We start from the raw sequence: 15,282 nt of genomic DNA, 5'->3' as shown, positions 1-15,282 counted from the left end.
AGCTTTTTAAGGCCTATATGCATAATGTATAATGTATATGTATAATCATGAAAGGTTTAAAGTTTTAAACTCCAAAAAAACTGCAGCTAATGCTGCCACTGGGATCCAAACAGTTCAACCCAAAGTCCTTGATGCTCTGCCCCTGCCAGGTGCTCATCGTTTAAGGTTGATTGGTTGGACTGGAGTGAAGTTATATCAGCTGCCTTCTATGAGGTTGAAACAGGGCAGGGCATCAGTAGCCACGTACTCTGGTCAAGCTCCTCAAACATGCTTTTCCTAAGGCAGTGGTTTCTTCTTTTTGTAACTGTAGTATCGGTGTCGTGCTATGAAGGTAGTATTTAAGGTTGCATGGTCTTTTACTAGACTTGACATTTGATATTGATAAGCTCTGATGTTTGCTGTCTTCCTTTCTTTAATGTCCAGACATTTATGTAAAATGTACAAATGACTCTGTCATGGTTACATGGAAGGTCAACAAAGACCTGGCTGCAAGGCCCTTCAGGCTTCTCCTGGGCAGCTGTTTTCCTTCTGAGTTCATAAAGACAGCTGATGGGGGGAAAGCTATTTTCCACTACCACCTGTCTGAATGTAATTTTTTACAAAAGGTACCTCATACCTCACATTGTATAAAGCCAGCATGTGTTGTGATCCTAAAAGAAGCACTTTTCTCTTCTCAGAGAACCCAAACGAAGCTGGTCTATGAAAACGAGTTGGTCTTCAGGCCAAAACCGAGGCCACATCCTGCTGTGTTCACGTATCCTGTTGTGTGCACTTCTGAAAGGTACTGTTGCTGTTGACTCATTGAAGTGTTTGAGTTTTAATCTAGTCACTGATCCAAAATGCTAACTTCAGGCCTGAATGGATCCGTCCCTTTTTGAAGCCTGGCTTCCGTGGTTTGCAAGGTCAAGGAAGCTTTATCTTCCACATGGCTCTTCTGAATGGTAAGTCTCATGGATCACTCCAACTTCCAACTGTCCATGACTATGAAATGTCTCGAGTGATATAAGGAAAACCTGCAAATGAATATTGTAAAATGCATTATGAAAGTCCCCAGGAGTTGTCACTGGTGTTACTGTGTAACAATCTATTTTGAAACCAATCTCACTGACGTCACTTGACTGCCTTTTACCCATTTTTGAAGATCTATGAAGAAAAGCACATACTAGGTCCACTGTCTTCATTCAGAGATTTTCTCATTTAGCTCATGATTTCATGTGAAGCTTTTAGCTGAAGTCACTAGTGTGACCTACTTTATTCTTGGGTAACTGTGAACAAATGGGTTATATTTTATTGGATATTCTATGATTGACATGTGGTTTGCTCTGTAGCAGTCATTTTGTCAAATGCATTTCTCAATAAGTGTCACTGGTGTTGCCTTTTATGTAATGCCAGTGACTATTGGTAACACCAGTGACATCTATGGATGGATAAAAAGTGGATGTTTCTGTGGAATGACCCATATAGTAAAAGGTTCTTTCTTGTAATAAGACACTTCTGGTGCTAATTGGAACCCTTTTAGATGGTTCTTTAAAGAACCATGTACAGTGCTTTGAAGACATGCTTGCATTTCACACTCAAATGTTTTTTTTTTAAAAATCAACATTTTGTGATTCCTAAGGAACCTGTTAAAGGAAGGTTATTTAGAGAACCATATTTGCGAATGAGATGAATTGAAGGATCCTTTTTCAAGTAGGAAGACCCTCCACATAATGCAAAAGTTCTAAGAACAACCCTTAAATTGGTGTTATGTAAAGGTTCTTGCACTCATCGGTATCAAACATCTGCAGGTAGTGTTTTTCTTTGGTGTTGCATAAGGAGTTTTATTATTTATACATTATACACAAACACTGTAGTATCAAACGTTCTAGTGGAACCCTGTTGCTTTCAACACTTAAGCCATGCACATGCATGTGTTCAAATGAGTTGTTTGAGCAAGAGCTATTGACCCATTAAGAGTATACTTGCACACCTAGCATTTCTTAGTATAGTTATTTATAATCATGATTATGATATGCTCTATTTTAGTGGTAGAATCATGTATTAAATATCAATAAAATGAATCCGAGATCCTACAGACATGAAATTATACATGGTTATTATAGCACAACTTCCACACAAATGTGGTGTGGGCAGTATTGATCACTGTGCCTCCAATGATGCCAAACAGATGACCTCAGTGGCCCTGCCCCCTCCAATTCCTTTCCAATGGGTTCCTTCATTCACGTTTGGGCTGCAGTGGAGCAGAAGGCCCATCAGCCCCTAATGCTCTATCTGGAAGAGTGTGTGGCCTCTACAACCCAAACACTAGGACCGGAGGTGCCGATATATCCAATCATCACTAACAAAGGGTATGCTTTAATGAGGTAGGAGGCACCACTGATTTGTGGTGATTACTACCCTAACAGCCTGTTGATTCTTCTTAGATGTCTTGTGGACAGTAAGACTGGGTACTCCAGGTTCTTGCCAAGATATCATTCCTCTGCAGTTGTGCTGAGGTTACAAGCCTTCAATTTTGCACTGGAACAGGAAGTAAGTGGTTCCTTGCATCCAATGCTTGTTTCTGTAGTCCATGCCATTTTTTTAGGAATACAAATTTGGGGGAAAAATAATACATAGGTAAAATTAAATATCTATTAGGGGGAACCCAGAATTCTTCCAGGTGGGTTAAGCCAGAGGTGTTTGTTACTTAGTGACTTGTCTTGAATCTTTAGTCTTGATATTGGCTGCAGTACAGAGCAATGCCAAAAGTGAACCCACACAGACTTGCCTTGCTCTACGTTAAGCTTTAGCTGAAATGTAGCTGCTTTTCTCACATCTCCAGCAGGAAACGCAAGTGGAATTTCTTGTAAGTCTTAATGTTTTTTTATTGATTCTGAAGTTGCGTCTCATTCAAATGTTACACCTTAAATGGTGCATGAGGTGCCAGAATGTAACTATGTAACTAACTGTTGCACCGTTTAAGACGGAATGTTAAAATTCCAACAAGCTGGCAAATGAGAGCTCCCTCCAGCTTAGCAACTTTTCAGTGTTTGTTTCTCATTGCAGATTAAACATGTCAGGAATCCAGCTGGAGTGCTTAGATACAAAAGTCTTGTCTTCAAATTATCGATGTTCATCTTTAAATCTTTCTTTGACTGTTGGCTGCTAGCTAGGTGATATTTTTATCCGTGTTGCTATAGTGACCAGCAGTCTGCTTGCCAACCTTCAGGGTTAAAGGGTGAATAAGCAGTTAATGCATAACTTGTGTTTAAGACCATTTATGGCTGATGTTGGAACAATTAGCAGAGCTTTCCTTTTCCTAGAAAGGATTTTTTTTTTTTACCTAAAATCAAATTCCGCTGTGGAGCCACAACAGGCTGCTAAAAAAAGCTGCATGTTGACACTGGAGATGGGAGGTTTTAGCAGAATGAGATCTGAAATTTAACGTTTTAGCTAAATTAGTTGACTATTACAACCAAACAAGCTTTTGCAATAGCAAACCCAAACTACGTTAGCCAACATTCTTTCCTTTGAACATATTTACTACATGAAGCACTTTGTTCTGTCCATCAGACTGGAGGTTCTCTTGCAGCTTATTTAAAGCCAGGTTGGACCTGATGCTGTTGTAAGCTCTGGGAGAACATTGCAGTAATGAATTGGATATTTGATTGGATATTTTTCAAGCATTTCAAACAAAGTTCAGGTTTCATCTGTTCATAATTCTGTTTGAATGGCTTTATGCAGCACTTATGAGCATTAAGGCTCATTATGTCAAGCTTTTTGTTGCCGTGTGTATATATAACCATTTCAAAATGGTTCACATTCCCATCAAGCTAAACAATTTAAGCATGAATTAGTTCTACACTGAATAATTAAAAAGGGAACCACTGCCTTTACTGAAGAACCCTTATGGCTTCTTACTGGTCCATCTGCTTTACTTCTAGGTGTACCTCCATTGCAGTATGGTAGTATGGGACCCTGAATATCCAAATGAAGTAAAGAAGGCTTGCAATTACAATAAAGATGTTGAACAGTAAATATAAACTTCTATATTGCTAATTCTCAACCAGCACATTTTTACTGATCAATTTCTGCTCAGTTATCTTCCTTTTCCACTGACAGATGGGAACTTTTAGATGACCCTTCAATGAGCGATCTGTGCAGCTGCTGTGAGTACAGATGCTTTCAGCGGGTGAAGCGAGGTTTACAATCAGGTGAATTTCTGACACGGAGTGCTACTATGCTTGTGTAATCCTCCTCTTGAGTTTCTGGTGACTTCATGTTTGCTGGCTGCAGAATTCCAAGGCTTAGCTCAAAGCGTTGTATTGGGACCACTGACTATAACGGCAAGCCCATCAAGTAATGGCAGTCCAATTCAAGACGGTCAGAACATCTAGAAGGTTGGTTAAATTTAACATTTGTTATTAAAATCTGCTTTGACTTGATGTCCTTGTTTTTTGACCCCCCCCCCCAACAGCATGGAATAAACGACTTGCAGTATCCCCACTTAATGCTGCTGTACCTTCTTGAGGATGTCAGCTGGCTGAAAAGCCTGTCTATACAATTCCATGTGTATGACTGACCACTTGTCCACCATGTATGGGATGGGAGCATAGAGGATTATGGCTTCTAAAATGAGCTTGTCTACAATACCTCCTGGATTCCCCCCCCCCCCCCCCCCCCAACAAAATAAACTAACAAAAAATTAAGGTCTTTTGACTTGTCAATCTTTTGCATGTGCTGTAAATGTTGACTTTCCTAGGCAGTTGCTGATGCATGCTAAGGATGTATTCCACTAATCGGAACTCCTTTTACTCTTCCCCTTAAAAGGAGAATGTGGACTTTAAGCTTTGGACTTGTGCTACCCTGATGGAAAGCACGCATCAGTGTGGCTCATAAGGATCACCCAGATTATGCTCTTGCACACAAGGTCCAACTGGTTAACAGATTTTGAATGCAGGCTTTCATTTTTAAAAAGAATTTTGACTGGGCCTGAAATGACTGCTAGATTGTATTTTGGCCTGTGAGTAGAAAATGAGTGGTCAAAGGTGTCATTTTGTCTACTACTTTACTCGACCACCAGTGGGCCACTTGGAAAACGCTGTGCAACAAGCCTGCCTGCTGTACTGTCATTTTTCTGTAAATGGGAAGATTTTACCAATGACAGCTGGGATATGCTCCAGCACCTTTCTGGCCACTTTAGGTACACTTGCTAGGAAAAGGTTGGACCCCCTTTTACCTTCAGAACTGCCTTAATTCTTGTCATACTATCAACAAGGTGTTGGAAACATTCCTCAGAGATCTTGGTTGGTTACTTGAGTTAGTTTTCTATCATCTGGAACCAGTCTACCCATTCTCTTCTGACCTCTCACATCAAGGCATTTTTGTCCACACAACCGCCGCTCACTGGATATTTTCTTTTTCGGACCGTTCTCTGTAAACCCTAGAGAAGGATGTGTGAAAATCCCAGTAGATCAGCAGTTTCTGAAATACTCAGACCAGCCAGTCTGGCTCCAACAACCACGCCACGTTCAAAGTCACTTAAATCACCTTTCTTCCTCATTCTGATGCTCGGACTGCACTTCAAGTTGTCTTGACCACCTCTACGTGCCTAAATGCATGGAGTTGTGGCCATGCTAAGTTCCTTGATTTTGTCTGATCTGCAGCTCATATCCTGTCATTAATAAATTTATATAAATATATTATTATAAATAATTTAATAATTAATATAAATTTATTTATAAAGCACATTTAAAAATGCCAGTTGGCCAAAGTACTGTACGAAGTGCAATGATAATATTGAATAATATAAAACAAAATCACACAATACAGACTAATGTAAAGAGTAATTAAAAACAATTCAGAAAAAAAATTACACAGAATAAAAGGAGAAATAGAAAATTAATTTGGGTGAAATGCCAAAGAAAATGGGTGTTTTCCTGTAGTGTTAAGCCACCTCCAGCAACAAAACTATACATTAACCATTCTGCCCTTTTTTTTGCATCATCAGTTGTCTTATTTTTTTCTATGTTTATTTTTGTTTATGACCCCTTTATTTTAAATATAGAGCATCAAGCAATACTATACCATACTAGCATGAGCAGCATGGGACTCCATATGGCTATCAAGGGGGTCAGGCAAGTCAAGGAAGCCAAAAATGGAAGCTTGATTCAGCTGTTCAGACGCAGCCTAGGCCCGGCTTTCATTCCATGATTGCTCAGTGACCTTTCTTAATGAGCCAAAACATTGTGACCCAATTAAAGACTAAAGGTCAGTTAAAGTGAAGATAAGTAAATCATTAAAATGCCCTTAATGTGCTCACACTGTTAGCATGGATGCTAGATAACCACATACTTCTAAACTATACATACACTATATGAAGAAAAGCATCGGGACACCTACAGGACCTTTTATTGACATCTCAATCTACATCCTTGGGCATTATATGGAGTTGGTCCCCCTTTGCAGCTAAACCATCCATCCTTGAATTGAATTGAACCATTTGTCACTGTTTGCGCACACTGTGAAATTAGACCTCTGCATCTGTGCAGTGAAACACCCACATACATGCACACTAGTGAACACACACACTAGGGGGCAGTGAGCACACTTGCCCAGAGCAGTGGGCAGCCATATCCACGGCGCCCGGGGAGCAATTGGGGGTTAGGTGCCTTGCTCAAGGGTACTTCAGTCATGGACTGTCAGCCAAGGGGATCGAGCCGGCAACCTTCCAGTCACAGGGCTGGTTCCCTAACATCCAGCCCATGTCCCAGTCTTCTGGGAAGCTTTCTACCAGATTTTCAAGCCTGTGTGTTAGAATTCTTGCCCATTCATCCAGACCTCATTTGTGAGGTCAGACACTAATGAGAGGGCCTGGATCACAATCTCCGTTCAAGTCCAGCCTAAAGGTGTTCAATGGGGTTGAGGTCAGGACTCTGTGAGGGCCAGTCAAGTACTTCCACACCAAACTCACCCAATAATGAATTTATGGACCTTGCTTTGTTCACTGGGGCTCCGACACGCTGGAACAGAAAAGTGTTCCTACAAAGTCCGAAGCGTACATTTATACCTGGAGGACATTACAGAGTGCTAATTCTCCTCTCCAATGTTCTTCAAGTCCAAGATGAATGGTTTAAGATGGAGCATTTGAGCAAAATCATAGTTTATAAATGAGTAAACATTTTTGATGTAAAAGAATACATTCATTTCCTAAACAGAGAACAGCGTAAAACATTTCAACACCGCTGTTATATTTTAAAAGCTTTTAAACCCGAATTACAGGACTTTAAAATGGCACCTTATGGACCTGCTCCATGATGTTAATGAGCGTAAACAGCCAATGAGCTGCAATATATTCATTTCATGAACACTGAATGGCATAAAACATTTTAACACCACTGTTATATTTTTAAGAGCTTTTAAGCTCGAGTTATAGGAGATTAAAATGGAGCTTCATGTATGTTCATGACGTCAGTGAGCGTGAACAGCCAACCAATCAGCTCTCAGGAGCAGCAATGCCAGCATTCTGGGGCCATGTTAGAGAGACTTCATCTGTTTAGTCACCATGACAAGTTCAGTTAGGACTGAATTTAGAACAATAGTTTTTTTCCCAACAGGGAATTTTGCACTAACGCTGAGCTGTGGTCCGTCTCAATTTTACTAACTTTTATTGAGGAGAATTTTGACAATTTCAGGTGAAACTGTGAGAGCCAGAATGTAATTGGAGGAAATGAATGCTCATTGCAGAGCATCTCTACAACAGGTAATGGAGGAATGTTCAGTCCCTCACCAGGCAGCGTAAGACTGCAATACAGCACTCTTTTCTTCTGTTCTGGTAACTTTGACAGGACGCCACCTGTGGCATCAAGATTCAAATGCACTTTTCCTGTGCTGCAGATGCTGCACAGGATTCCAAGTCTTTCAAGAGTTGGAATTCAAGATTTTCTGTGTATCAATGCAAAGCAAATGGGTCGATCTGAAGGTGCTGCACATACCCAAGAAAATTGTAAGTTCTTCTGTCACATTCCTTGATTATCTTCTGGGTCAAAATCAGTTCCTGGTGTAGTTGTTGACTTTTTTCCACCTCTGATGAAATGACTTTAAGGATATTCTTAGTAAGGCTCCTGGCCATTCATTCTTGAGGAGGAGTAGCTGCTAGTTGCCTGTGGTATTCATTGCTTACACCTTGACCTATTGCCCTTGCAGTATTTTCCCCTTCTGATGTTACTAGCTTGTCTGAAGCTGTCCTATTTGGCACCCTCAAATTGCTACCTTTTGATCTTTAATTGGTCTCTTCATTTTAAAAATATATCTTGCTTTACGCATAGAAAATGTGCACACTGTGTGTACTGTGAAATATGGAGCGTTAGCTTTCTGAGATATTGATAGTGAAATGAAAGTGCACAGCTGGGATTTTTCTCTTTGAACTTGTCATAAATTGTATTAGACCATGGTCTCCTCAGCTGTGCATGACCTCTACGAGGAGAAATCATTTTTTCCACTCCAGCTCTTGCTCTTGTTCTTCGTTTACCTCTAAAGACTGACTTATATTTTCATTCTGAAGAAAAAGCACCTCAAGCTGACACTTTGTGACTCTGTCTTGGACATTTTGTCTGCTCTGTCTCCACACTGTCCTAAGCCATTTTTTGTTTGCCTCTAAATCCTCTCCAAACAATTGATTAGTTATTTTGATTGATAGACATTTTCCCCCATATGTCTGCATTAAAATCAACTCCTTCTGAAATATCATACTTAGAGAACTCACTGACAACAGTGTCAGCTCAGTCTTCCCTTTCTTTGCTCTATCCATTGGTTGTGTTATAAATGAAACAAAAATACACATGGCATCACATTTATTATTATTATATTATAACATTTTATTCACTGAATTAGTTAATTATTAGTAAAGAGAGTATTGGCATTTTGGTTACTTTGGCTGCATCTTCCTCAATGAATGGGAGTAAAGGGAGCTCAACAGCTAAAAAGGAGAAGTTAAAATAGTTTCTAATCACTTTCCCAGAACGGTTCTTTAATTTTAGAAAGTAGAAGGATGTATTTCACAAAAACAAACAAACAAACAAACAAAAAACAAATAAATCTTGTATATTTCCTTGTTTCTACAGCAGGAGGGCAGCAGGAGGCGGGTTTTACTGCTAGAGCGTGATGATTGATGGGCGAGCGGTGCAGCTCATTGGCTGTTCTTGCTTACGACGTCATGGACATGCATACGTTGCTGTTTTAAATTCCCGTAACTCGAGTTTAAAAGTTAAACTGTTTTATGTTGTGATGATTGTATGACTGTATCCTTTTACATTAAAAATGTTTAAGCATTTATAAACTATGATTTTGCTCAAATGTTCCATATCAACCCATTCATTTTGGACTCACTCGGGAGCGCCCTCTAGCGTTTGAGAAAACCGGAAAACATTGCAAGAGAGAACTTTACCACTCTGCAATGTCTTCTCACTGCAAACACGATTTCCCTATTATTCCCTTCGTGTGTTAATGCCGACAAAATCTCGTCAGATAAAATATTACAGTGATGGTGGCGAACAATGAGGAGACAAGAGCTGAACGTGTGGGTGTCTATTATATAATGCAGGTTAGCGTGCTCAGCTAAAGCGTTTGGGAAGCCATAACTGGAGAGCGGCGACGCTCTGAGAAACAACACGAAGCGTTGTCATAGTTAATATTCTTAGGTTCAAGTTTGTCGCGGTTTGGTTTAACCTGTTGTACATCAGTAACGACATCTAACGTTAACCGTCTGACAAACCAGCATTTTTACTGTTGATTAACCTACGTGTTTACGTTTTAGCTGTGCATATGGTCCGTTGCTATGTAACAGACATCACAGTTGATGGTCGACTTCAATCGAGTAGTTTAAGATTTCCTAACTTAAGATAAAATGCTCATAGGTTACGATAAGATTTGCTTATGTTATGTGAATTTGTGGGGAAAAATAAACTTATCTTGACCTGTCAGATATTACATTTCTGTAATACGGCCTCAGACTCGGTCCTCACTAGCTAACGTTCCTGCAGTTCATCGCCTTGAGGTCATGTTAAGCCACAAACAGCAGGGGGCGATGTGACGATTTTGCCCGATTACGTCAATTAACGTTAGGTCTCTTCCAGCTGCCTGTCGTTTAGCAAGCTGGGCTTTTAAAAGGGCTTAAATATCCACTCAGCGTTTCCCTCGGCATACCGTAAGAATGGCTTTGTGTTTGGGAATTGTGATGGTGTTAAGTTCGTTTGCTTTGTCTTGGGTGCGAGGAGGTAGCTGCGGTGTTTCTATGTCTCACGGTTTTGGCTCTAGTCGTGGGTTTACTCTGAATGTGGGTTTCTCCTTCTTCAGAGGTCTTCGTGGACTGTGGCGAAAGCTCTGTGTCGGTACGGTGGAGTGAACGCCAATCCCTGACTGAACCCTGGCTTCTCCGCCTGGGTGACTGTCCTCCGCTCAGTGTGTCTGTCAGGCCCGGGGGTGCAGAGGCTGTGTTTCATGCGAGGTTTGACGACTGCGGTTTCAGGAGACTGGTGGGATTCATACAAATGCGCGCTTGTGATGGCTGAACCCCTCACCTGTTACTTGTTGTGTTAAGGCTTAACCTTGTTCTGTTTTGAAGGTGACCGAGGATGAGATTGTGTTTGAAAACGAACTGTCATCAGAAGCTTCTTCCCAAAGCCCTTCAGACTTCTCCTGCCCTATTGTCTGTGCTTATGAAAGGTCTGCTTCAGTCCATAATACAAGTATAGTCCCTTACTTAAAGGACAATGCCACCCGTTTTCAAAAACTCCATCATGAGATGGTTGAGATGTCTTTCAGAGTGGTTTGATGGGGAAATATGGTTCTATAGAAAGTTGGTTGGAATGGTTCACAGTGGTGGTGATGGGCAACCAGGCATCAGGAGAGTTCAATGCCTCTGAAGGTTCCCTCACAAGGCCTTTGCTGCCTGATGTCTGGCTTTGTTTTGCTAGTCTTGTGAATGTTTTGGCTGGATGTATTTGAATCCACTTATGGAGGGATACATGCTGGGTGTTGTAAGGTGAACTCCCTGAAGAAAACAAATTATAGCCGTTTTCCCATCACATCAAACTACTCTGAACTATTTTACACCTCCCAGAATGAACAGATTCTTAAATGGTGTCATTTCCCCCTTGAATGATTTTGGTTTGTAGGCTAGTGATTAACCGTCGTGTGGCCTCTTCTCTTTTCAGGCCTGCGGAGTGGAGTCCACCCATGTATGATCCACTGTCCTTCTGGGTTAATGGAAGGGGAGACCTGGTCTTCCGTATGAGTTTCATGAACGGTAGCGCTGCAGCCAAGTTGAAATGGGAATTTTTGCCTAGAGTTTAATATTTTGTAGCTCAGCCTTACTGAATTATTTTTATATGGCTTAGATTTTCAGTGTTCTTGAACTGCAGTGCCCAGCAAGCATTATGAATGTGCCCAGTGCGGTCTTCACTGCATGCCTTGCCTCTCAGCTATAAACTTATAAATATAGCCAAGCTAGAATTGGTGCAACTCTGACTTCACTCACCAAAGAAAACAGTAATTCTATCCCTATTTAGCACAAACTGGACACTGTAGGTAACTTTTTAATTTATATACCCCCCCATTACTGTCCTGCTTACAAGATTTAACTAGATTTTGTGCTCTTGAAACTGCTTTTAAATGCATAGTCTAAAAGCTAATGACTAGGTCTAATATAACATGTTTTTGTTTAAATGTGGCTGACACAGTGCTACTTTAGTTACAGCTGTAAAACTGGCCTCATGATGCTAATTATTTAATAAACTAACTTGAAGAGAATAAGAAATGAGAAATATGAGAACAATTAAGTGACTGCCTGGAGGATGCTGAGCAAAAAGCCAGTGGGCCATCACCTTTGTCAGTAGGGCAACAGTGGCCCATCTGGTTCAGTCTTCAAGATGCCTCATCCAAAGTGGTCTTTTCCCGTCTTTAAACCATGAAATCTCGCTATGGTGATGACTGCAGTCCCACTGGAAGATGCAGTTAAGTAGATGTACTAATGGTGCTTCCATTTGGCTGGAGTGTTCTCCTGGTTAATTGTTGATGTGTAAAGTGATGCACCAAACAATGATATTTGTACCCATCGTTCTGGAAGTGCGTCTCTTCTGTAGTTCTTTGAGGATGTGTAGATTTAGCTGCAGTATTATTTCGCCTTCTGTGTTTAACCATGGTGCGATCACATTGCAGATGACTTCAGTGATGTGGCCACATCGACGACATTCTTCTTGGGAACGCTGATTCCTATTGCTGCTGCTGTTGAACAGCAGGCTCATCAGCCACTGGTTCTGCTGCTGGAAGAATGTGTAGCTTCTGCATCTCCAGACCCGTCTCAAGACAGCAGTGTTTATTCTATAATTGCCAACAAGGGGTATGTGATTTTTGTTATGGCTGCTTGAACCGCTTATTTGAAGCATTCAAGACTGACGCAAGGTCTTGTTCTTAGATGTCTGATGGACAGTAAGAAGGCTAATTCAAGATTCTTACCCAGACAAAACCCATCTGAAATCAGACTTTATCTTCAAGCTTTCAAATTTTCTTTCAGTGAGGAGGTAAGTGTGCATTTATGCTGAGGCCTGTAGGGGAGCATGAGAAACAAACTTACAACTGCAAGTTCTAAAATGTGCCAGGGATTTTACTTTTTTTTTTTTTTAATTTTTTTTTTTATATTATTATTACACCTATAGTTAAATCGATGCAGCTTGGTATGCAACAGCTTTGTTGGAGACACTGTGGTTCCACTGATGTGGGGAAGGCTTGCATCTCTTGGGCCTGTTCCAAAACTCAGTTACTGGGAACAGTTTTGGTTTCACATTAACAATTTTAAACTTTATCTCCAAAATGAGTTCAGTGTTGGGGGAACACATCCAATGGTCTGGTTGGAGGACATGAATGTTCTTGGTAGCCACTCATTTATTAATAAAATTTAATTTTAATTCTGTATATGGTCCATTTATCATGAGATTTAGTGTAAAGAAACTGGCATCAAGTTGTCAAATTGCAAAATGACAAATGGAAAGGCAAGGTTTTCTGGCAGCAGCAATAAATAAAATTTATGGAGGGCATTGTTAACTTGCATTGTACTGCAATTCGTAGGCTGTGACGTCCAACAATGCTTTTATGCGATATTGTTTATGAAAAGAAAATGAATTAAAGTAAAAAGAGACCCTAGTTTCAGGAATGTGTACCAAGACTCCAGGCTTAATCTGAATTACTCAATCAGCTGAGATGATGTCTTATAACTCCAAGCTATCCAAGGAATGTGCAATAACTGACTGCTACCTCACTTTTCTATTGTCTGTCTAGAATGGGTTGTCCTTTTCCTTATATTCATGTTTTTTTTCTTAAGTCTGCACTTTATATATATATATATATATATATATATATATATATATATATATATATATATATATATATATATATATATATATATATATATATATATATATATATATATATATATATATATTTTAGCCATGTGTTTAATTATTTTGTGTGTAAAGTGCAGTTGGGTAGCTGCTCAATTTCATTGTGCACTGCAATGACCAAGGCATCTTATGTTTGGCCTCAAATTTAGCTTTACTTTAGCGTTGGGGTGATGAGGCAGCATTGCTAACAGCCACCCAAATGTTTTCTGCACGTACATCCCCAAAAGCAACAGCCTGCTCAAACTGCTCCAGATCTGGTTTAAAGAAATGAATATTAAAAATTTACAATCTGTGCAAGTTAGAATTTACCACAAAACCTTGTCCAAATTGGCTTATTTAAGCATTCAGCTACAGTTTAGTTGAATGTGGGTTCGTCTTAATACCTCACAAGAAGTCTACATGATTTGGGACACAGACAAGTCGGTATGGCCTTAATGAAGATCTGGGTTTTGATGTACTTGCAAGAAAGATTTGGTTGACTTTTGACATTTAGTGCAAAGTGTTGGCTTTAGCTAAATTTTGTCTTTGCTGATTGACATTTGGGGTAAGTGGGGAAAACTAAATTAGATTTATGGATTTCACTTCACATTTCAACTGGTAAAACTTGTGTACTGAATTTTGGTACAAGTTGACATGGAATTTGATACTCAATCCATTTAATACTAAATTAATATTTATAGTTATAAGCTTAAAAACTGAAGCTGAAGTCTCGTCTCCTAGGTCTACATTCACTGTAAACTTGTGGCTTGGGACCCCGAAGACATGAATAGTGGCAGAAAAGCTTGTCAGTATGATAAACGGAATGAAAGGTGAGTTATTTGTTTAGCATCTCAAGCAATTCTATACAGATTGATAAACAATTTGTCAGTTTTTTTAAAATGGCAATGGATTACAACAGATCTGATTGCTTCTCTGTAGATGGGAGCTCCTTGACTATCCTTTGGAGAGCGCCATTTGTTCTTGCTGTGATACAGTTTGCCGAGCAAGGACAAGGAGGAGAACCAGAAGAGGTTGGTGTTTGTGTAACGATGCTTTCCATTCTTTGAAACCAGTGGACACTAATACTTTCAAAACCTCCAGCTGTAGCACAGTCTGTTGTGCTTGGGCCGCTCACCATCAAGGATTAAGCCGTGGTGCACGGCTGATGGATGTCGCAAGGTTGGTGTGGTGTGTTTTTTTTTTTTTTTTTTTTTTTTGTTTTTTTTTTGTTTTTTTTTTTTTTATTTTAATTAAAATTTGAGGATAACTTTAATGTCCTGTGATCTTGGAGCCCTGACTTGCATGTTTGCTTTCAAGGATGGGTACCTCCCAAGCCACTAGAGGTTGTTCTAGGAGTCATTGGTGTGGAGACCTACCAGTGGTCCATCGAAAGCAAGAGGGATTCCTCATCCCCTTGGAGTTGCAATGGTCTGGAGGTTCAGTGAAGGAATATATAATTACATTTCCTACAATAAAGCTCATAAATGAATCATGTTGTGTGTGTGGTTTTTTTTTTTTTTTTTTTTTGCCTTCCATAATGAAGTGCTAGCTTGATTACTACTTGATTTCATTTTAGATCCAGCTTTCTCAGACCTGGCATACACTTTAATAAACTTGATCAGTACACAATGGTACACTACATTAGTTTATGTATACAGAAACTAAGCAGCAAAAACAACCTGATTTGTCCTTTTAGATGTGTTTACAAGCACTTAAGCTGATGACTTGATGTAAAGATAATGTAAAACTATCATGCTTTGGCTTTTTTAATGTCACTTTTGTAGAAAAAAAAATGGATAGATGAAGTGCTCTCATTTAATCAAGAATATTTGGTTTCAGCATCATTAGAATGTGGTGCCATTGCATGGAT

General features: G+C 39.8%; 2 protein-coding genes across 2 annotated transcripts; both read left to right on the top strand.

Annotated features, from left to right (window-relative positions):
• The first annotated feature begins 222 nt into the window (after positions 1-222).
• LOC108438932 (zona pellucida sperm-binding protein 3-like) lies at positions 223-4,490 on the top strand. The gene is made up of 10 exons (XM_017717061.1): positions 223-331; positions 424-605; positions 678-781; positions 853-941; positions 2,168-2,348; positions 2,424-2,529; positions 3,924-4,012; positions 4,102-4,193; positions 4,276-4,379; positions 4,457-4,490. The coding sequence occupies exons 1-9, from the start codon at positions 268-270 to the stop codon at positions 4,374-4,376; spliced, it is 1,008 nt and encodes a 335-aa protein (XP_017572550.1). The 5' UTR covers positions 223-267; the 3' UTR covers positions 4,377-4,379; positions 4,457-4,490.
• Positions 4,491-10,154: 5,664 nt separating this feature from the next.
• LOC108438933 (zona pellucida sperm-binding protein 3-like) lies at positions 10,155-14,901 on the top strand. Its single transcript, XM_017717062.1, has 10 exons — positions 10,155-10,253; positions 10,333-10,511; positions 10,601-10,701; positions 11,193-11,284; positions 12,196-12,376; positions 12,452-12,557; positions 14,154-14,242; positions 14,352-14,443; positions 14,514-14,591; positions 14,730-14,901. Exons 1-9 carry the CDS (start codon positions 10,190-10,192, stop codon positions 14,558-14,560), a joined length of 951 nt encoding a protein of 316 aa, XP_017572551.1. The 5' UTR covers positions 10,155-10,189; the 3' UTR covers positions 14,561-14,591; positions 14,730-14,901.
• Positions 14,902-15,282: the final 381 nt, after the last annotated feature.

The sequence above is a fragment of the Pygocentrus nattereri genome, chromosome 2, assembly GCF_015220715.1.
Source record: "Pygocentrus nattereri isolate fPygNat1 chromosome 2, fPygNat1.pri, whole genome shotgun sequence".
NCBI classification, from domain to species: domain Eukaryota; kingdom Metazoa; phylum Chordata; class Actinopteri; order Characiformes; family Serrasalmidae; genus Pygocentrus; species Pygocentrus nattereri.
Note: the sequence above shows the minus strand (reverse complement) of the source record. Positions and strands in the feature narration are given on the sequence as shown.